This window comes from Talpa occidentalis, unplaced genomic scaffold (assembly GCF_014898055.3).
Source record: "Talpa occidentalis isolate TD23 unplaced genomic scaffold, MPIMG_talOcc4v2.1 talOcc4.6, whole genome shotgun sequence".
NCBI classification, from domain to species: Eukaryota; Metazoa; Chordata; class Mammalia; order Eulipotyphla; family Talpidae; genus Talpa; species Talpa occidentalis.
In genome coordinates this window covers 104588264-104610332 of record NW_023604972.1, presented here as the reverse complement: position 1 = coordinate 104610332, position 22069 = coordinate 104588264, and the positions used below count along the sequence as shown (strand labels likewise).

At 33.2% G+C, this 22069-nt stretch overlaps 1 protein-coding gene across 7 annotated transcripts in view; it reads left to right on the top strand.

Annotated features, from left to right (window-relative positions):
- Positions 1 to 22069, top strand: part of FAM172A (family with sequence similarity 172 member A) — a 433278-nt gene that overhangs the window by 164725 nt on the left and 246484 nt on the right. For all 7 annotated transcript variants that reach the window (XM_054688529.1, XM_054688531.1, XM_054688526.1 and 4 more), the window contains one exon: positions 2677 to 2895. In XM_054688529.1, the coding sequence (XP_054544504.1) occupies positions 2677 to 2895 (219 nt within the window). The remainder of the gene's footprint in view (positions 1 to 2676; positions 2896 to 22069) is intronic.

Here is a 22069-nt window from a genome sequence, read left to right as displayed (position 1 = left end):
TAAATGATAAAAATTCTTTAATTGATTTATATAGTGGTGATTTAAAAATAGAATCATTTTTCATTTTTTGATGCCTCAGTGAAAAATTGACATTGTGTCTTTATAAAATTGGACAAATGAGTCATGTAATTTTCAGTTACATAATCAATAACTTAGACAAATACTGCTTCTTTGATGATTTATGTGTGTCTGTTTTTTGTACTTATTTAGATGGGACACATCAAATTTAAGAGTCTATTTAAAATCAAGTAGTCACAATAATTTTTCAGCCCATGATTTTCAGAATTGAAGTAAAATTTTCTGCTATATAAACCAGATGCTATGAAAATATTTCTACTGAGTGATGTTAAGTTATAATAGTTCTGTTATTTGGTGACTATAAATTTTATGTAAATATTTTACCTATTTGGAATTCATTCATTGTGCAAAAACAATGCTCTTGTTCCATTAATTTATTAAGGTTCCACTTTATTAAGTTGGAAATTTTCATCTCTTCATTAAAATGTAGCATGTTATATTTTCACAAACACTGTGAATCCTAAGATTCTATTTTGGATTTACTAACTGTAACTCATATGTAAGTATAAGAGGGTGTGTGTGTGTGTGTGTGTGTGTAAAGTTCAATTCACTGAGAAGGCAGGGAAGAGACATGACAGGAGACCACTTACTCAGGGTACAGAATCTAGTAAGGGGGCAATTTTCTTTTTGGCCTATGTGACCTTTTTTGACTATGTTCCTTATACCAGAGACAGTGTACTGAATGCCTCTATTTCACCCTGCTTAGCAGAGTGCAACAGTGTTCTTTAACTTACTTTTGGTGGGAGGAGAAGGTATAGCTGAAATTTGAGAAGGGCGTGAAAAGTTGTAAGAGGCACAAGGAAGAGGGCTAGGAACTTCCTTCAAATGTGATTTTAATAACTAGTCAAGTGTGTCCAACTGTAGAAAATCACCAAGTGACAATCTGTCTACCTGACACCAGTCACAATGAATTACAAGACTTTTGAATAGCTCTACAGATTAGAATAAAACAGGACCAAATAAAATATCTTTTGTTGGTAAAACTTTGACTTTCCAGTTAAGAAACTTAAAAAGAACTTACTTTGTATATTGATGTAGAACGTTTGAATTTAAAATTTTTTTCAAGTACTTTATAACACTTTCACAAAAGAGGTACTTATTGAAAAGTTTTATTTGGACATGTATTGAAGAATGAGATATTTAAAAATCAGTCTAGTATATATTTTATAATGTTTCCATATGAAGATCATTTTATCTTATCACAGTCTTATCACTGAAATCCAAACTTCAGTGAGCTTGAAAATCTACATCATGATTGTAGACAGTAATATGATTAGGGGAAAAAGTGAAGCTTTTATGTAGTTTGTGAAACTGTTAAAAAAAAAACCAACTATGTGCAGTACTGTGGCATGTTTAGAAATAAGATATGAGTCTGTACTAATACTTTATTTGGTACTACTGCTATCAGTTTTTTAAAATCTTACGGTTGGTTCAGCAAAAAAAGAATTTAAATTTAGTAGAAAAATTCTACAATTACAGATTTGAAAAGAAGCTTCTTTGGATTCTTTAAGATGAGATTTTAAAAGCTTTTTTTTTTGTAGCTTTTTTTATGTTTTTGGTCATAATACATGTTTAAGTATGACCTTATAGGATTTTTCCAAGGCAGAATTGGTATTCCCACAATACAGAATTGAGTAGAAAAGACAAGATATATAATAGCTTCAAAAATTAGCGTTGCACATGCTTGTCTGTTGCACATGCTTGTCAGTGGTAATTGTTTATCATTCTCTGTTTTCTTGTGGTTAGATTATTCCATCACTTATAATACAGTGTAATACCAAGTTCTCTTAATTATATCTATACAAATGTTTCCCTTTCTAGAAATTAATCAGATGGGAAAACATGTTTTTAAAACTTTTTAAAAGGTATAATAGTTCATTAAGCTGTATTACAAACTTTGGCACTGATTTCTTGGTACTAGTTCTTACTAAAAAGGAATTTTTGAAAACTTGAAAAGTTAAGTTTCAGGATTAAAGAGTTGTTTTCATACATTAGCAAGATATCAGTTTATTTTGTCTTGTGACTTGTGTCTTATGACTTGTGGAAAAAATACAAGCTACCTAAGTGGTTTGAGAGTATGTATACCTGTGGAATGTTAGATTAGATTTATTCCCTTTGAATTGCTTATTCATTTTTACATGTTCAAATAAAAATGCTCATTAAAGCACAATTGCAAAGGAAAAATATCTCACAAAATGTGGTTTAAATTATTAATTTTTGTTTCAGAGAGTTTATTTTCTCAATATATATATGCTAAGCACTAATGGGGTTTGAAAGTCTGCTTGTTTCATAATTTTGTTTCAATCATTTTTGGGGTTCTGGAAGATATGAAGTAAATTTTTAATTTAAGCTTTATAATATTTATGTTACAATTATGACATTTTGTTCTTAAAATCTGTACTTAATACACACATAATACTGGCAAACAATTTTAAGTAATTTTCTGTTGGAAACACTAGAACTATAATCTTTTAAAAGGAATATATTAATGAATATGCAACTACATTAAGTCACTTACTATGAGATTTTAAGAACTTTTTATGATTTGGAATGGATTCTGTGATTAAATTATGCTGCCTTCTTTGCTTTTAAAAACAGGAAGGATATGGAGTGATAGTACTGAATCCCAATGAAAACTATATTGAAGTGGAAAAGCCGAAGATACACATACAGTCATCTTCTGACAGTTTAGATGAACCTGCAGAAAAGCGGGAAAGAAAAGATAAAGTCTCTAAAGAAACAAAGAAGCGACGTGATTTCTATGAAAAATATCGTAACCCCCAAAGAGAAAAAGAAATGATACAATTGTATATAAGAGTAAGTAATAAGTAAGATCATTACTTTCCTTTATTACTTCTTTTATATTTTATTTCTTACAAATTACTTTATCTTTTAAAAGAAAGTAATTCTTTCATTGTTAACCATTTATTTCCCATGGTTGTTAGTTGGGTCTTCTTATGCAAAATCACGAAGCACATCATTATTATTTCAGTGTGATATTTTATATAAGTCTCAAATGTAATTTATAATGCACTGTATGAAACATCGGTCTTCATCTTGGGTGGCAGTAGTTTAGTGCATTGTTTTCTTCTGAGCAACCATCCGTCCACAGTGTCTCAGCTTAACTTCTGATGGCAGATGGAGGGAGGAAAAGTAATTATATCTTAATAAGTATTCGAACTAGAATAGTTTAGGTATAGTGTAACGAAGGAACTCTGTCCTTTGCTCTTTTCTTACCCAGTGAACCTTTGCACTTTGTAATGCTGGTAGCATGGGACCGTCACAGCAGTGCTACGCAAGTTCTAATTCTGTAGGGGGGCACAAACAGTTTTATTTGCATGTCGACACATTCTGCTTGATATACATACTGTTCATTATATATATATGAAACATATTCATGTAATTTTCAAAGCCTTATTATAGATGCCAGAAATATGATTTAGTAGTAAAGCATGTCAAAAATGCTGCTGGGTAATAAATTGATGTGCTCTTCAAAAGTGAGCAATTCAGAGCATTTAAACATAGATTAACATTTTACAAATTATACCGTAAAACAGTAGTAAAGTTTCAGGTTATTCAACTTGAGCTATTGTACTTACTTCAAAAGCTCATTAATAAAATATTTCATATACGATTGAGGGGAAATATGTGGCTTGTTATTTTCTTTATTCTAGTTCATGGCATGATCACTATGCTTCTGTGAACTGTGCTGCAGACATTCAAATCAATTGCTTATGGGTTAGTTTGTTGAGTAAGTTTTGACAGTTAAGCAGTAGTAAAAACAGCATATAAATTCTCAAGACCCCCCACTAAAATATATCTAGACAAAGAATACCCAGAAATAGTTATACAATGTGTCGAACAAAAGTTAGGGAAATTACAATATTTAAATTGCTGAAAAGCATCTCACTGTTTTGTATATTATCTTAAAAACAAATTAGTGATTAGATTTGAAATCTATAAGAAGCATGCTTATTCTGATATAGTTATATAACTGCTTTTCTTTCCTATAAAGTATCAGGATTGTGATGTCACTTTCTCTTTCAGTTATCCTAAGCTTCCAATTATATATGATCCAGTCTATCCACCCTCTTATGACAGACTTTAAAAAAAAAATTGCCTCTGATATCCAGATTTCAAAAATAAATTGTGTAAGGTTTTTGAAATGTACAAATCATTAGGAGCATTCACTTGCTTATGTAAAGAGGAAACAAAAAATTATTTTGTATTGATTTTCAAAATTCTTCTTTAAACAGTTTTATTTTCCTGTGATATATACAGATTAAACATTTATTTCTGACATGTCTTTTAGGTTTTCTTTTCTGTTTTCCCTTTATCTTGCCATTTTACTATGAATTTTTTCTTTTGTTTTTCTTGTATGTATGCATTTTCTTTATTCTGTTTTCCACATCTGTCTTGTACCCTGCATCTATTTTTATCTTACAACAAGGGGAAAAAATCTTTCTATATTATTTCATTGTTAAGACTTTCTCTATTTCCCTTTGTCTTGTTTATTTTTTTATACTCCTGCCATTTTTATTTACTTACTATGTCTTCTTGCCTTCTTTTTTCTTGTCCCATTTTACTGGCTTCTCACTGAAAGTGCTTAAAAAATGTAGTCTTATACAATTTTATACCTGTAGTCTTAGTTACAAAATGTTATTTTTCTTAATAAATACTCTCCTAAAATCTTCTGGATTTGTGCAGAATAGCAGACTTAACACACTTAATACATATTTCTAGATAGTAGGCATGATTCTATAATAGGAAAGAGAACAATGGTTATTTTTGTGTAAGGTATGTCTTAGGTAATTTTGATCCATAAGAGAAGTGACTTCTTGTAAAATGCCCTCTGTATAGCTCCATATAACAGGTGTCTGTAATCATCCTGATATGTGGAGATAAATTAATTTTTATTTATATGCTTCTTAACCATTTGCATTTCGGAAGTGACCATCTATTAAAAACCCCGTGAAGAAGTAGGTGTCACATAATTTTGTCCTTATTTTAAAATTAAGAAACTGATATGTAGATGTAGTACCACATAATTATTAAATGATAGAACTGATGGTGGAAATCAAGACTTACAGTTGCTATTCATTTTTTCATTTTCATTTCATATGTTTCATCATTTCCTCTTTATTTCATTGTTCTGAAATATGAAAGTGTATCTAAAATATGAAATTAAATTAGTTATAAAAGCATGATATAATATAGTAAACTAAATCTGTGAATATATAAATTTTTGAGTTTTCATTTAATAGACATTACATGTCTATAAACTATTGTGTGATATATTTATAATATACAAATAATAGTGAATTTTAAGTGTATAGTTATATTAATATATAAATGCATACTCTCTTTTGATGCTATCACTAGTAATGATCCAGTTTTGTAAATGAGGAGACTGTGGGTCAAAAATTAATCATTTTCCCAGGTCACATAACTTTTAATGTAAGTTCCATGAAGGCAGGGACTAAGTCTCTTGCTCACTGTTTCATTTCCTGAGCCTAGAACACAACTTTCATAATAAATATTTATAGAACAGAACATTAACAGTGATTTTTTTAGTTGGATAAATAAGATGGTAGGGCCAGGAATAAAATCCTAAACTACTTTTTAATGTATTTTTATATCACTAAAGTGTGGTACATGATTTTCTGTGAGGAAATAGTCAAACAAGTCAAAATATTGTAGGCTCCCAATCCAGTGGCTGAGATTACAATTTAAAAAACAATTAATGATAAAAAGAAAGTATATTGAGATTTATTTCATACTTGATTGATCTATATGCTTTCATCTGAAATGTATAAAATGGGATATCCTGGGTTGTTTTTTTTTTTTTTTGGCTATATTATCTTGGTATAATACAGGTATAGCTATTATCTTGGTGCTAAAATTATGCATAAAAATGAAAATATTTCATACTGACCTGTTATTATTGTTTTAGCCCTTGCTCATAAGAGTACAGCCAAGCTACTATACTTGCTTTACTGTGTATACCAGTATGGCTTTACTGGGTATACCAGTATGGGCTCTACGACTTCTTGTTTCTTCCTTTAATACAAGTTCTATTCATGTTGTAGTGCCCGGATGATATCCCAACTCTCTCACCAAAATGAATGACCTCTCCTTACTATGAATCATGGAAGTTATTATGATCACTGTATCATTTGCTATCTTGAGCTATCTCTTGTGTTTTGTCTCATAATATTAATTTCACAAATTTATCTTTTATGCCTCTCCACTATGTGACCCACAATTCTCTAGGTCCCTGAGTATGCTTTAAAGATGTTGCAATTGCACGTCAATCCTTATGGGTAAGCAGATAAGAGCAAGTTTTTACAGCAGTATAAGGCGTACTGTCAGGGAGTCCGGAATAGATATTAAACTCACTCACTAGAATCCTGTCTGTAGAAAGCAGACCATAACAAAGCTAGGCCAGCCACAGATACCTAAATAACATGACCTGCAGCATCGGAACAAGGCTCTTCCTGATATCAGTCTTGAATGTAAGAGGGTGGACACTCAAACTAAGGAAAAAGATCAGTTAAAAAAAACTTTACAATATATAGGTGGTATATAGGCAAAACTGATTTGATGCTGATGGGTCTAATCTTGATTTGGAACTGCTTCACTATCTCTTCCAGAAGATGAGATTTGGTTGTGGGCTAAGGTGATGAGAAGTATAAAAGTGGGATTAGAGTCTAGCACATTAAAATAAATATATATATAATAGTATATCTATTACTAGGAGTGGAGGTGGAAAAGTAGTTACATAGCCACATAAGGAAAAACCCAAATGTGGTGTAGACTTTTACAGAACAGGAATCTTGGCAGAGCCTGGCATTACACATTGAAATTACTCAAATATTTATGGATTGATTGCTTGTTGACATCCATCAAAAATTTTATTCCTTTAAATGCAAGATATTTGGTGTCTAGTTTTCTGACTGATTTTTTTCATCATTCATGTGAATTTTTGCAATTGAAAGAGCCAACTTTGATAAACTGAAGCTTTCTTTTAAAAATATGTTTTTAATGTTCTGACTTGAATTATGTCCACAGTATTGGTAAAGGCTGTCTTCTTCTCTTCTTCTTTTCTGCTAATGCCACTGGAATCACTTCTACCTAGTGTTTTAGCAACCAAATTCAATTTATTTATAGTGCAATCAATGATTGTTTAATCTCTGGAACAATTTTATTTTCTAGTGTATTTGAATTTTCTTTTTTCTCTGGCATCTAGTAAAATAGCCAGAAATCTCTTTTCAAATATGTGCAAATATCTGATGTACACAGGAAGAAATATAGTAGAGGTCTAAAACTTAAAGGCTAGCAAAGTATAATTTTTACTTACTAAAAGAGTATAAATAGACATGACTGACTATTGGATTATGTAGCACATTTCTGATACATTAGGAGCAGAGCTTGAGAGATCAAAGTAGTTACTGTTTCATGTAGTAACTATCCTTACTATGAAATAATGTACTTTCTGGCATATATTATGGTTTATTAAGGGGATTGATTTGGTCTAGGCAATAAACATCATGTCAGACATGCCTGGCAGGAAAACCTGCTTAATATGTTTTGTAATAAGATGGAATTTTTTGTTCTCGAAAACATCTGCCAACTAAATTCAAGAGTGAAGACAGAAAATGTCATCAATTTACTGGTAATCCTATAAATTTAGTTTCTTTTTGAGCAACACATATCAAGACACACAAAATTCCCAGTGTTAATCACCACTGGTTATAGTACTTTGTAAAACGATGAAACAAAAACATTTTATTTTTATATAATGTGTTAATTAATTCATAATGAATTTTAATATTTCAACTGATAAAATTTTAACAAGCATCTTGCCAACAGATCATTTTTTAAAGCATCTGTTTTTTAATGTGTTGGGTTGAGAACTGAGTCAAATGGCTAAATATGTACATATATTCTTTTTAAAAACATATTTCTACCCCCATAATTATGGATAAACTATTTTTTCCCCCTTAGACCACCAGGGGCTGCTGCTAGTCATATTGGATTTTGCTTTCTTCAGAAACTGAGTACCCCAACCACACTACATCTTTTTTTTCTTCCCCCTTTTTTTTCTTAGCCCCAAATCTTTTAAACTATAACTGGAAAGAAAATAGTCATGAATTTTGCTTTTGGCTTAATATAAAAATGTTATTTTAAATGTTTTCTACATTCCAAGGCATTTATACTTTTACAATTGAACTTAAAACTTGTAGTCATTAGCCATTTTCATCTCCATTAGTTAGCATCTGAATAACATTCAGATCATACCAATTGCAGAGAGAGTTATGGAGAGGAGATTAAAATGCAAAGTCTGATGAACTTCAGTTTGAATCTCAGCCCTTCCATGTAAAATAATTTGACCTCAAATAAGTTAACTTCACTATGCCTCAATTTTTGTCTGAAAAATGAATGCTAACACATATAAAGTGACCTTAGTATATGTTACATAGTCTTTGGACTCCAGAGCCCCAAGTACATCCTATCTTTTTTTTTTTTTTCCAATGAAATGAAAGGATTTATTATGACATTTATATTTGGAGTGATTTATTAAGATATTTAAATTTAAATTGCAGACTATTTTTCTTTTTTTTGAATGTGTTCTTTTTTTTCTTTTTTTTAATAGATTCTATTTTTATATTCCCCATACAATTGCAACCCCCTTATTTTGACCCCAATCCCTCCCCTCCCCGTTCCCCACCCCCATAAAGTGTCTCTGGTTCATAGTTGTTTGTTGATTTTGATTTTTACTTTCTTATAGTTATTCTTTTTCCTGGTCCCTTATTTAAGTTTTCTAGATTCCTGCTATGAGTACATCCTATCTTCTCAAGTTCAAAATCAAACCAATTCCCAAGCTTTCTAACTCTTGAACCTTTTGGTAGCTTGTATCATAAATAATACCTCTATCTTAACCTTCCAAACCTGAATTTGGAAACCAGTGAGCAATAAATCTTAGGAATCAGACAAAAGGAGATCAAAATACCAATTTCACTAATTGATATAGTTCAGTAAAAATGTGGCTTAGATTTGTAACTATAGGGACTTCATAACGTGTGTTCCACTGTGACATGAACTTTACCCCAACCTCCAAATGTCCCTTTGCCTTTCACATGGTGGAAAGAAAGCTGTAATCTACCCTTCCTGTATATACATTTGTAAGATGTCCGCAGTTGACCATGATAATTCCTCCTTCCTAATGTACTGATCAGCTAAATCACTCTGCATGTGGGAAAGAAAAAGCAAGGAGTTGGGGTAGAAACTAGGAATGTCACTCTTAACTATAGAGGCTCCACATGAGGCCAGGGGAGAAGTGGTTCCCACATAACCAGAGTCTCTAATTTATTATTATTATTATTTTAAAGATTTATTTATACAAGAACCGGGGCATAGGCCAGATGTGCAGGAGGGTGAGAGGATTCATCAGAGACAGAGCAGGGTATAGAACAGGCAGACTGACTGAAATACACTACTAAGGGGAGCAGTGTCTGCTGCACCATGTGGGATTCTCGCCAGCCAGCCAGGATCGAACCCACACTGCAGAGGCTGAGGACAGCATCACAGTGCTGAGCTTAACCGCCTGCACCACCAGGGAGGCCCAATATATTATTATTATTGTTATTTGTATTTTCTAGCAACTCATAAAGAAAAAATAGTTAAAAATAATCATTCACTATACCATTTCTCAGTTTCTTCATTTTTTTATTTATATAATTCTTACATCATTTTTCATTTTTGCACAATGTAAGCATTTTCGTTTTGGTTATATTCTTCATACAATTCCCACCCCCCTTATTTTGACCCTAATCCCTCCTCTCTCCCCGCTCCCCTCATAGTGTGTCTCTGGTTACAGTTGCTTGTTGATTTTGACTTTTTTTTTAAATTATAATTAGTCTTTTTCCTGGTCCCTTATTTAAGTTTTCTAAATTCCTGCTGTGAGTGAGACCATTCAGTATTTTTCTTTTTCTTTCTGGCTTATTTCGCTGAGCATGATCCCTTCTAGCTCCATCCATGTTGCTGCAAATTGCATGTGTTTATCTTTTTTGAATGCTGAGTAATATCCCATGGTGTATATATACCACATCTTCTTGATCCAGTCATCTATTTTTGGGCATTTGGGTTGTTTCCAAAGCTTAGCTATTGTAAATAGTGCTGCTATAAACATACGGGTGCAGGTGCCCTTTGGAATTAATGTTTTTGTGTCCTTTGGGTAAATACCTAGGAGTGGAGTTGCTGGATCATATGGAAGCTCTATCTTTAGTAGACTGAGGAACCTCCACACAGCTTTCCATAGTGGTTGGACCAGTTTGCACTCCCACCAATAGTGCAGGAGAGTTCCTTTTTCTCCACATCCTCGCCAACATTTGTTGTTGCTAGCTTTTTTAATATGTGCCATTCTCCCTGGTGTAAGATAGTATCTCATTGTAGTTTTGACTTGCATTTCCCTGATTACAAGTGATGTTGAACATTTTTTCCTATGCCTATTGGCCATTTGCATTTCCTCTTTGGAGAAGTTTCTTTTTAGCTCTTCTGCCCATTTTTTGACAGGATTATTTTCTTTGTTTTTGTTGAGTCTCATCAGCTCTTTGTAGATTTTTGTGATCAGTCCTTTATCTTCATTTTAATATTTTCATTTAAATGGAAGAAGAGAAAAAGGAAAACAATGAACACTGTTCAAATTACTTTTAACAAACTTTTCACAATAAAGTACTTTAATTCTCTAAAATAAAATAAGATAGTTTACAAGATCAGCATAAGAATCTTTTCTCAGTTGATGTGATAGGTAACACAAAATGAGTAACAAGAGCAGCTATGTAAACTCAAATAGAGAAATCCGAACAGATTGACCTGTGAAGATATTCTGGCCGATCCAGTTTTAACTCTTTTGACATGGACTCAAAAATATTTAACCTGCTGTCCACACCACCAACACCTCTTCATTGAACCTACGATATGAGTCCTCACTGATAAGAACAGTGGAATTTGAGGATTGGAATTTGTTTTTTCCCTGGACTATCATTTATCCATTTTTGGTTTCAGCAACACCAGTTTTCATTCTGTTCCTCTTTTCCGTAAAATGTGTGGCTTCTTGCTTCCCAGAGGAACTCAGATATTTACCCCTGTGATCCAACTGTTACCTAATTTACTACCATATTCTACTCTTTACTGGTTCTTTTTATTTACTGGCACTGTATCCTGTTATATGTTTATTTTATTTGGTATTAGACTAATTTTGTGGTGGATAAGAGCTAGATCCTGGCACATGTGTATAGGACTATTGCATACAGTATGTATTCATTCAGTAAGGTTGGTCATAATTGTAAATATCTTTGACTTACAATCTAAGCTACATCTGTTTATAACTCTCCATTTATGAACTAAGATAATGTTTTACATTAACTGTCTGCAATCGGATTGACCATAACTCCATATGGTCAATATTGGTACATGTACTTCTATGACTTCTATTCCCTTTTGGGGGGAAAAAGGGCCACTTCCTACCTTCCTTAGTGATATCCCCTGGGCATCTTTCTAGTTAGAAATTCTTAATCAAGAAATCAAAACCTGATCAAATTTATTTAAGGTTTATGAATGCAGCATGGGATACAAGAAACCCAAGTAACACTTCAGTAGTGTTGTTCATTGCCTGAGGAGAGATGGAGCATGTATACACAAAGAGGTATTTACCCCTGGGATCCAGCTGTTATCTAATTTACTACCATATTCTACTAACTAAGAGGGTGGGACAGTTCTCATGCAAGTCCACTATACGAATTAGATTTCAAGTCAGCTATGTTCTGATTGGTGCAGTGATGTGCAAATTTGGTGAGAAGTTAGTGGAATGGTGATTGCCTGAGTTTCAATCTTGGGTTTCTGTGGCAGGCAGACTTTGTTTCTTCCAGGAAGGATATAGAAGTATCTGGACATGCATGAGCATACCAGGAAGTGCCTGCCTGGGGCCTGTCAACAGCTTCCCTACTCTGGTTAGGTTACTCAGACTCGGATGATTCCATTTTGTTTTTTTATTTCTTGTCAGTGCATTCCTCAAGTAGTCTTGTGTATCACCCTGATTTTGTAAATATGTAAAATGTGACTCAGGGATGTGACATAAATATTATTCATAGTTATATAGCTAATGAAAGTAACTAGGTCAGGGTCTGAGATTAAGTCTGACTGCAAATTCTGTATCTGTCAGTATACTAGTTGGCCAATATGGAACATTTTCTACAAACGGTTCTCTATTATTACTGTGTATATAAAATATATGTATACAAGTGAATGGATAAATGGATCTTTCTTGAATTGCAAGGTAGTTCCTGTGATAAAAGGCCAATAGTATTTCCCATAGGCAGCAGTTTATTAAAAGACTTGTTAGGGAGTTGTAATGAGTAGATGTATTGAATATGGAATATAGAACCCACATTCTCTCCTAATTATTTTTGTCCTCACACATTATCTTTGCTTATGTCCAAAATGCTCATCTGGGATGTGTGAATGCTTGACAGCAAAGAAATTTGGAGTTATTGCAGGTGGGAATGAGGAAAAGTCTGAATCAGCTTACATAATTGACTCATAATTACTTCAGGTGATCTTTTTTTATCCTTATCCTGATTTTAGCTTATCTTTAGATAAGTTTGCCTGTTCTCAGCCAATCAGCATGTGGCTCCCCTCTATCCTTCTGTGGTGTTTTAAACAGCCCCAGTATTCACATATGCACACCATGGTTTTATTAATGGATGCAACACTTCCATATGCATCTCTCATGTGTAAAAGAGCCAGGAAATGTAAAATGTTTACTAAGTGACTTGGATATTTCCATTATAGACTCATTCGTCTCAATTTAAATTATATATGTGCATTTCCAAACATTATGAAATTGTATATTTAGAATTACTTGTTTAGAGCATGAAATTGCTGCTTGAGACACTCATAATATTAATTTTATTCTTAATATTTTTTGTTAATTTAATACTAGAGGTAAAATTGATTTTTTTCCTTGAAAAATTGTAAGTTGTAAGTAGTGATTCATTTAGGGAACTCATGAAAACAGATAAAATTAGCTATTAATCTTAATGGTCATCTACCAAGACTTATTCTAATTTTTGTTTTTCCAAAAAAAGTTTCTTACACTAAAACCTTCAATATAAGTTTACCAAATGTTCTGTTTATTGTTTTTGTGTAAAGTTTCAGAAAATTCTTTGTCCCTCAGGAGGTGAGAGGAGAAAGATTATAGGTCTCTGTCATTCAAGATAGTATTATATTTAATACTTTTTAAATATTTTGGCTATTTTTTGACAGCCAGACATATTTTTTCCATATTAAAAGAGTGTATGCAATTTAATCAACCTATGTTTGTTTACTGTTTTACAAAAGGAGTTTATTTAGGAAGAACATCACTTACACTAGAAGGATTTTACTAGATTATGTTACCTAAGATAATTTCTGGAACTGGAGGTATTCTTATAGACATGCTAAGTCCAACTAGTTTATTTCTAGATGTAGATGAGGTGACTGAGATTAAGAGAAATTATACAGTTTATTTAGCATTATGCTATTATTAATGACAAAAGTGGTATTGAGATACAGGTTTTCTACTTAACATTGGTTATGTTATTTCTTATTTGAGCCATATTTTTTCCTTCCATTAGTCTTCAGAAATGAATTCTCTAGCCTTTGTCTCAGTAGCTAATGGGTTTAAGGGGTTTTATGGTGACAAATATGTATGTGTTTGTATATCTGTGTGTATGTGTGAGTGTGTGTATTGACTGTTAGACAGGTAGTAGAATAAATGGTCATTAAGTAAGTTATATGTAAACCTAAAAGTTATCTGAAAAATGTCCCTAGCATAATCAATTTTATGATCTAAAAGGAAGAATATACATTTGAAAAATTTGGTGCATTAAATGTAAAATATGATGTTAACTATACTTCTTACAGTTCTAATATTCTTTGTTTTGATTCAACAAGGGAGTGAAAATTTCCCTTGGATTTCTTGTGTGACTGCATATATAATAATGTTATAAAACAAAGGTTATATTTGTTCCTATATAGCTCAATTGAAGATTTCTCTGGTTATTATCTTTTTTATTGATTTTAACACGTTTTATCACATTTAATATCTGAATTTGGGGTATATTAAAAATTACTAGCATGTCTTGTATTATTTGGTGACATTTTTTGTCTTACTGGTACATGAAATAGTGGTATCTTTTCAAACTGCTGATATCTTAGTTGGTAAATATGTTCTAATATAGACAGCCTCAGTACTTTCATTGCACAACTCTAAGAGAACATAATTCTTATCTAGCACCCCCTAGAGTTGTACAGCATGTATAGTGTGTGACCTCATGAGCTAGACCTACTGGAGATTATGTGCAAATTCACTGTTTCTTACAATTTGTGCCATGTTTTACTGCACAGATTGAATAAAGACTACCTGCTATTGTTTGGCACAGAGTGACCCCTAAGCAAATATTTACTTATTTACTTAAATATCACTGTGGTCAGTTTAAACTTCTATTTGCCCATGCCAGGAGAAACATTTAGAGGAGGGGGACCCAGCAATTAGGAAACAGGCCAAACAAGTAGCCCACCTAGGCAGGCAGGGTGAGGCCTGACAGTTCCTAGAAGCAACAGAGTGCAACTGGCAAAGTCCCTGCACAACAGCCCTTCACAGACTTAGGCAAGCTCTACAAAAGAATCCAGAAACAGACCACCACAGACATCAGAACAGCCACAGTAAGCTCCCTAAATGGGCCCAAGAGCGGGCCTGCCATTGCAGATGCCTCATAGATGTCAGTGCAGCCATGGTAAGCTCCCTGAAGGGGCCCAGGAGTGAACCCATCATAGTGGACACCCTGTAGACATCAGAGTGTAGTAAGTTCCTTGAAGATATCCAGCAGCAGATCTACCCACAGACAATATCACAACCTCAATAAACTCTGTGAAGGGAATCTAGGGTTGAACTGTCATAGAGGATTCCCTGAAGACATCAGCATGGCCTTGGTGAACTTTGTGAAGGTGTCTCAGGGCAAACATGCCATAGCAGACCCGTTTGTAGACATCAGTGTGGTGTTGGTATGCTACGTGAAGGGTCCTGAGAGTAGAGCCACTGTAGATATTAGTGTCACCTCAATGAGTTTCAGGAGGTGGCCTAAGGGCCAACCAACCATAGCAGACCCCCCCCAGATATCAGCTCAGGCTTGGTTTGATGTGGGAAGCGACCTGAGGGCAGACCTGCTGTAGCAGATGCCCTGCAGATACCAGTGCAGCCTTGGTGGCCTCCAGAAAGTGACCTGAACATGGGCCCACCCAACCAAATCCCCCAAAGATAGGACCTCCCCACACTCATAAGACTCAGCTATAGAACAGTTCTCCCTGACATACAGTGCCATCTACTGAAAAAGTAGAAAGTCTGCACCCATAATATTTAGAAATCAAATAATGGGAAGAAAGCGCAACAAAACAAAAACGTACAACCTGAGTCCTCAGGAGCAAACTACACTGCAGAGAAAAAGTCCAATCACGAAGTGATGGAAGATAAAGATATGCAAGTCAATGAACATAATTCACGACATGAATAAAAGGAAAATAAAAATCATATGATCATATCAATAGATGCTGAGAAGCATTTCATAATAATCAACATCTATTTCTGATGAAACCCTTAAAAAGTGGGGCTAGGTGGACCATATCTCAATGTAATAAAATCCATATATGACAGAACCACAGCTATCTCAGAGGTATGAAACAGAAAGCTTTCAACTATGCTCTGGATGGTCCTGTCACCATTACTATTTGGCGTGATATTGGATGTCCTAGATAGAGCAATTAGGCAAGAAAACTATAAAAAGGAAATAAATCTATCATTGTTTTCAGGTGACATGATAATGTACTTATAGAATCCTAAAGACTACACTAAAAAACTAATTGAAATAATAAATCAGTTCAGCAAACTGGCAGGTTACAAAATCAATACTAAAACATCAGTAGTCTTTCTGTGTGCAAACACTGACCTGGATCAGGAAGAAATCAAGAAAACAATTCTGTTTACAATTACATCAAAAGAATTAAATACTTATAAGTAAACTTAGCAAAGGAGGTAAAGGACCTATATACACAGGAAGCTATAATATTGGATGTCCTAGATAGATACACAGGAAGCTATAATACATTATTAAAAGAAATGGATATTCCTTGGTCATGTGTTGGAAGCATTAACATAGTTAAAATGGCCATTCTACCCAAAGCAACATACAGATTCAGAGCAACCCCTATCAAAATGCCAAAAAGATTTAGATGTGAGACCGGAAACCATAAAATACATAAAAGAAAACAGACAAAATACTCCATGATGTTGACTTCAGAGACCTCTTTGTAGATTGATTGATCTCCAATGGCAAAGAAAAGATAAGCAAAAAAAAAGTTTGGGACTATATCAAACTAAAAAGTTTCTACACAGTAGAACGGTCACTAAAACAAAAAGCCACCCTAATAAATGGCAGAAAATATTTGTTTGCTATACATCCAACAGGAGCTGATATCCAAGATCTACAAAGTACTCATAAAACTCAACAAAAATAGAAAACAAGTAACCTAATCAAAAAATAGGCAGAAGAGCTAAATATACACTTCTCCAAAGAAGACATACAGATGGGCAACATACACATGAAAAAAGTTCTAGTCATCATATACCCTCAGGGAAATGCAAATGGAATTACAGTAAGATATCATCTCACACCTGTGAGATTGTCCACATCAAAAAAAAAAAAAAAAACAGTTTTGGTGAGGATGTGAAGATAAAAAGGAACACTGTTGGTAGGAATGTAGACTGGTCCACCCTCTATGGAAAACAGTGTGCAGGTTTCTCAAAAAATTAAGGATGAAGGATGGTCTTCCATATGACCCATGAATTCAACTTCTAGTTATCTACCAAAAAGTTACAAAAACACTTATTTGAAAGAAAATATGCCTTCCTATGTTTATTGCAGCACTATGTACAATAACCACATTATGGAAATTACTCAACTGCTGTTGGAGTATCTTGCATATTGTAGTTTAAGTAGGTGAGTGTTTGAGGAGCTTCTAATTCTAAAAAACTCCTCATTACTGCATATAAACCTTATTTCTTTATACTCACTTCTCTGTGACCCCAACTGTACTTTTTACTAGTAACTGTTTAATATAAATTATTCCCATTTGGGAATCTTGTAAGCTTCATAAGGATAAAGAATCTAAGTTGGTTATTTCTTTTGCACTAGTATTTACTTTTGATACAATGTGACAGTAACCTCAAAATCTCATGTTTATGCACTCAATAGAAAATTGAATTTTTGCTGCATTTTGTATTTCTGTTGTTAACCATGTATAATTTTAAGTTTTACATTTAATTTCCAAATTAAACATTCCCTTATTTCACAACCTCTTCTTTTTCAAGTATCTTGGAAGATTTATTTCAATTACTTATTGGTGTCATATCCCAAAACCCCCAATTTTTGCCCTGTGCTTTTTGAATTAAGACATGCTCCCAATCTTCCAGTTAGGTCAACCACAAAAATTAAGATAAGATGGAAGGTCAGTGGAAGAAATTTATATCAAAACAACTACTCGCCATGTCATTATGACAGCCTGCTGTAACAAATGTGCTTCTGTTTTAACTTACGACAATTAATTGCTAAAAGTAATTTAATCTGACAGAGGCAGGGTGTTGAAAGGCTCCTGGAGATGTCATAAAAGCGACCTTTCTGCCCATATGCTGCCAAAAGTCATTTTTAACAAGGAGCTAAGGAAACAGTGCAACTTCTTTTGTACTTTGTTAATTAGTTATTGATTTTAAACAATGCACTTCCAAATACTGTTAAACGAGTTAGAAGCCAGCAAGGTCACCATGTGACAGTTTATCCGTAATAATCCTTATAGCATGTGAAAATTTTTCAGAGCCTTTTGTTTTGTGATTCTAAAATTGAGATTGGTTTGCTAAAATGCCTACAGGTTTATTTTATCACTCATCAGTTTAAAATATTTTATATATTAATAATCTGATATTTATTTATACTTTATTACATGACATAGTTCCAATTTTCAGAATCCTCACTTATGGATTTTATCTCAAATAAGTACAGTCTATAGAGAAGTGTGTGTTTTGATGAGCGATGCCAAAGAGAACAAGGAAATGATATTTCAGTCTCAAGAAGTGAAGCAAGGTGGAGTGCTTGAATTTATTTATTGGGTGTACTAGTTGATTCTTTTTTTAAATTGGATGATTGATTTTAGTCTCAATGATATTACCATATTGTTGATAGAAGTGATATGTCCTGTAATTTTGAAGTATTCAGACTTTTTTTAACAGAAAAATTGTTTTAATATTCTTTCTTCTATTATCAACTAATTTTTTCTTACATTTTAATTTCAGAAAGTTTTATTTTTGTTTGTTTGATAAACATTTGAAACTTAGCTTTAATAAAACATAGGTAAACATTGTAATCTGAGATAGAATCCTACAATTTTAGAATTGAAAAAAGACCTTTTCTGTCCTTTATTTCCTATTAGTTAGATGATTACTACAGAATCATTAATATTGGTAAGATTTTTTTCCCCTACTTGCTCCCTTTTGTATTATATAGCTGCTATTTTAAAAAATGGTATTGATTTTGGCAGAACATCTCTTTACAGTTTAAGGAGAAATATAAGACTTTGTAACAAACAAAAAGGATAGGATATTCTTTCAGTGAAAATACTTAAGTTTCTGGGGATCATGTAGTCCTATAGTGATAAACTTCTTTGTCTTTGACTAAGCTACAAGAGTATTTGAATTAAAATTAACTTGACAACTGTTTTACTATAAATTTTTTTTCAGATTTTTTTAATAAATTTTATTTTTATATTCCCCATACAATTGCAATCTTTTTTAGATTACATTTTTTTAATCTTATTTATTGAAATAATATCAGTTTACAACACTGGATATGTTTTAGGATTATTGATTCACACCTCTACAAATGTATGTTGTCAGACTATGCCTGTAATCAAAGCACGGATCATACTCCGCCATAGGCCATTGGGACCCTTCCCTCCTATACTCCTTTTCTGTCGGTAGCCTCAGTTCTGTAGTCAGATTTCAAGGGTTTGTTTTGGTCTGCTTTTGTCTGTTTCTTTGTTTTATCCATTCATCTGTTGTTGTCACTTAGGTTGTTTCTATAGTTTGACTATTAAAAATAGTGCAGTAGGGCCTCCCTGGTGGCTCAACCAGTTAAGACACAACCTGTGAGGCTTTCTGCAGCCTCTACAGCATGAGTTCAATCCCCCGCCAGGGAGCTACCCACATGGCGCAGCAGACCTCTCCTGCCTTGCCCACTGCTCCCCTCAGCAGTGTACTTCAGTCAATCTGCCTGTTCTGCTCCCCACTCTGTCTCTGGTGAATCCTCTCACCCTGCCACACCTCTGGCCTGTACCCCAGCTCTTGTATGCATAAATAAATAAATCTTTAAAAAAATAAAATAAATAAAAATAGTGCAGCCATGGACATAGGAGTGCATGTATCTTTTTGAGTTAGCGTTTTTGCCTTTTGGAGGTAGAGATTTAGGAGAGAGATTGTGAAATCATATGGTAGATCTATTTTTAATATTTTGAGAAACCTGCACACTGTTTTCCATAGGGGCTGGACCAGTCTACATTCTCAACAACAGCGTTAAAGGGTTCCTTTCCTCCATACCCTCTCAATCACTTACTGTTTCTGATCTTTTAATATGGGTCATTTTATGGGTGTGAGGTGGTGCATCATTGTGGTTTTGATTTACATTTCCCTGATAAATGATGATGATGAGTATTTTTTTTCATGTGCTATTGGCCATCTATTTGTCTTTGGAGAAGTGCCTATCCAGCACTTCTGTTTTTCATGTTTGGAGAAGTGTCTGTTTAGATCTTCTGCCCATTTAGAGCTTCTCTTTGATTGGGGTTTTTTTTTTTTTTTTAAAGGTTTATTTATACAAGCACTGGGGTACAGGCCAGAGGACTGGGAGGATGAGAGAATCCACCAGAGACAGAACAGGGAGCAGAACAGGCAAACAGACCAAAGACACTGCTGAGGGGAGCTGCGGGCAAGATAGGTCTGCCGTGCCAGGTGGGTTTTTCCCTGGCCGGCCAGGAATTGAAACAGTGCCGCAGAGGCTGTGGACAGCTTCACAGAGCTGCACTCAACCTGGTGCGCCACCTAAGAGTCCCTGATTGGGCTTTTTTGTTTGTTTTGAGTTAAATGAATTCTTTGTAGATCTTGGATATTAGCCCCCTGTTGGGTATTATGTGCAAATATTTTTTTCCCGTTTGCAAAGGGGTCTTTTGTTTTAATGATAGTTTCTTTCACTGTGCAGAAACTTTTTAATGTTTGATGTTACCTCATTTGTTTATTTTTGATGTTATTCTGTTTATTTTTACTTTTCTTTCCCTTGCCACTGTATTTGAATCCCCAAAATAAATTATATTTCTCTTTTCAGCATTTAAGTGCAAGTAAAAATTGCATATCTTTGTACAACTTGCAAAGTTCTGTGGAGGATAGAGAATTTAGAAGGAAAGTTAACATAGCATAGTGGTTAGAAGAGGAATTCTAAATTCAAACATTCTGTACTCTAATCCTGAATTGTACTAATTAGCTATTTGACCTTAGGCAAACTACTCAACCTCTCTGTGCCTTCATGCATCCATGCAATGAGACCATAATAGTATCTACTTCACAATGTGATTGTGAAGATTGAATGACTTAATACATATAAAGTGGCTGATCTGAAGCTAATAAGTCGTAACCACCTAATAAATATTAACATCTATTATGATGATAAATAATAAAAATATATAGTCTTTAGTTTATATTTATAATTTTACATTCTAATGTAGTCAGTGCCTTCAATCATAAAAATAAGCTTGATATAAATATGATTGGTTATTTTTGCAAATTTTTCTTAAGTAAACTAATGTTTTCTATGCATAGAAAATATTAAAAATAGCACAGTAAAGTTCTCTGTATTTGTGTTTTGTAATGGACAATAAAGGTGTACCCCTGCTCTAAAATCAGAACTTTTAATAAAAATATCAATTTATTATTTTACTAAAATGTGCTATTTTCCCAGTTTAATTGTTTAGATAACAAACAAAGAAATCTAGGTTTGCAGCAGATAATGTTTTTCATAGAATAGAAACATTTTAAAATACATACTCTTCATTAAACTTATGAACCTGTTAGGACAAAGTGAAAGTTTTTTTAAGTGTTATTATTTCTTCATGAAAAACCATATTGTGGTAAGTACTGGTTTTATTATACTAAGTAATTCCTGATATCTCCATTCACATACAACTTTTAATTGGAAAAACTATTTTTTCCCTAAGATAATGGGCATACATTCATTTATTTTATATATATATATGTATATACATATTTTACATCATTGTTTATTTTTGGACAATGTGTGCTTGTATGCTTTCTCCTTTCAGGTGTATTTGCTGTAAAATTCCCCCCACCAATTCACCCATGAACCATCAGCATAGTCCCTTGTGCTCTTTTCTCCCGTTTTGATTCCTCTACCTTCTCCTACCTTGCAGAATGTCTCTGATTTATAGTTAATTGGCAAAATTAATTAATAAAAATTTGAGGGAGCTATAATACCTATTGTTAGCTGTAATTAAAGATTGTTGTCATCTAGTATGATGAGAATATGAGAGACCAGTCTTGTAACATAAAATTGAAAGCATATAAACTTTCCAACCCAGTAGTTAGTTCTATTCTGGGAATCTGTTTTACTGGTATAAACCATTTCTAATTCAAATTTTAAAAAGCAACAGTTTAAAATATCAATTGATAAAACAAATTTAATGTCTGTATTTAAAATAATAAGATGGAATAGACTTCTAATTAATAGATTCTAGAACCTTGTTTTCATTTTTGAAGGCTAAAATACTAAAATTCAAATTTTTCACA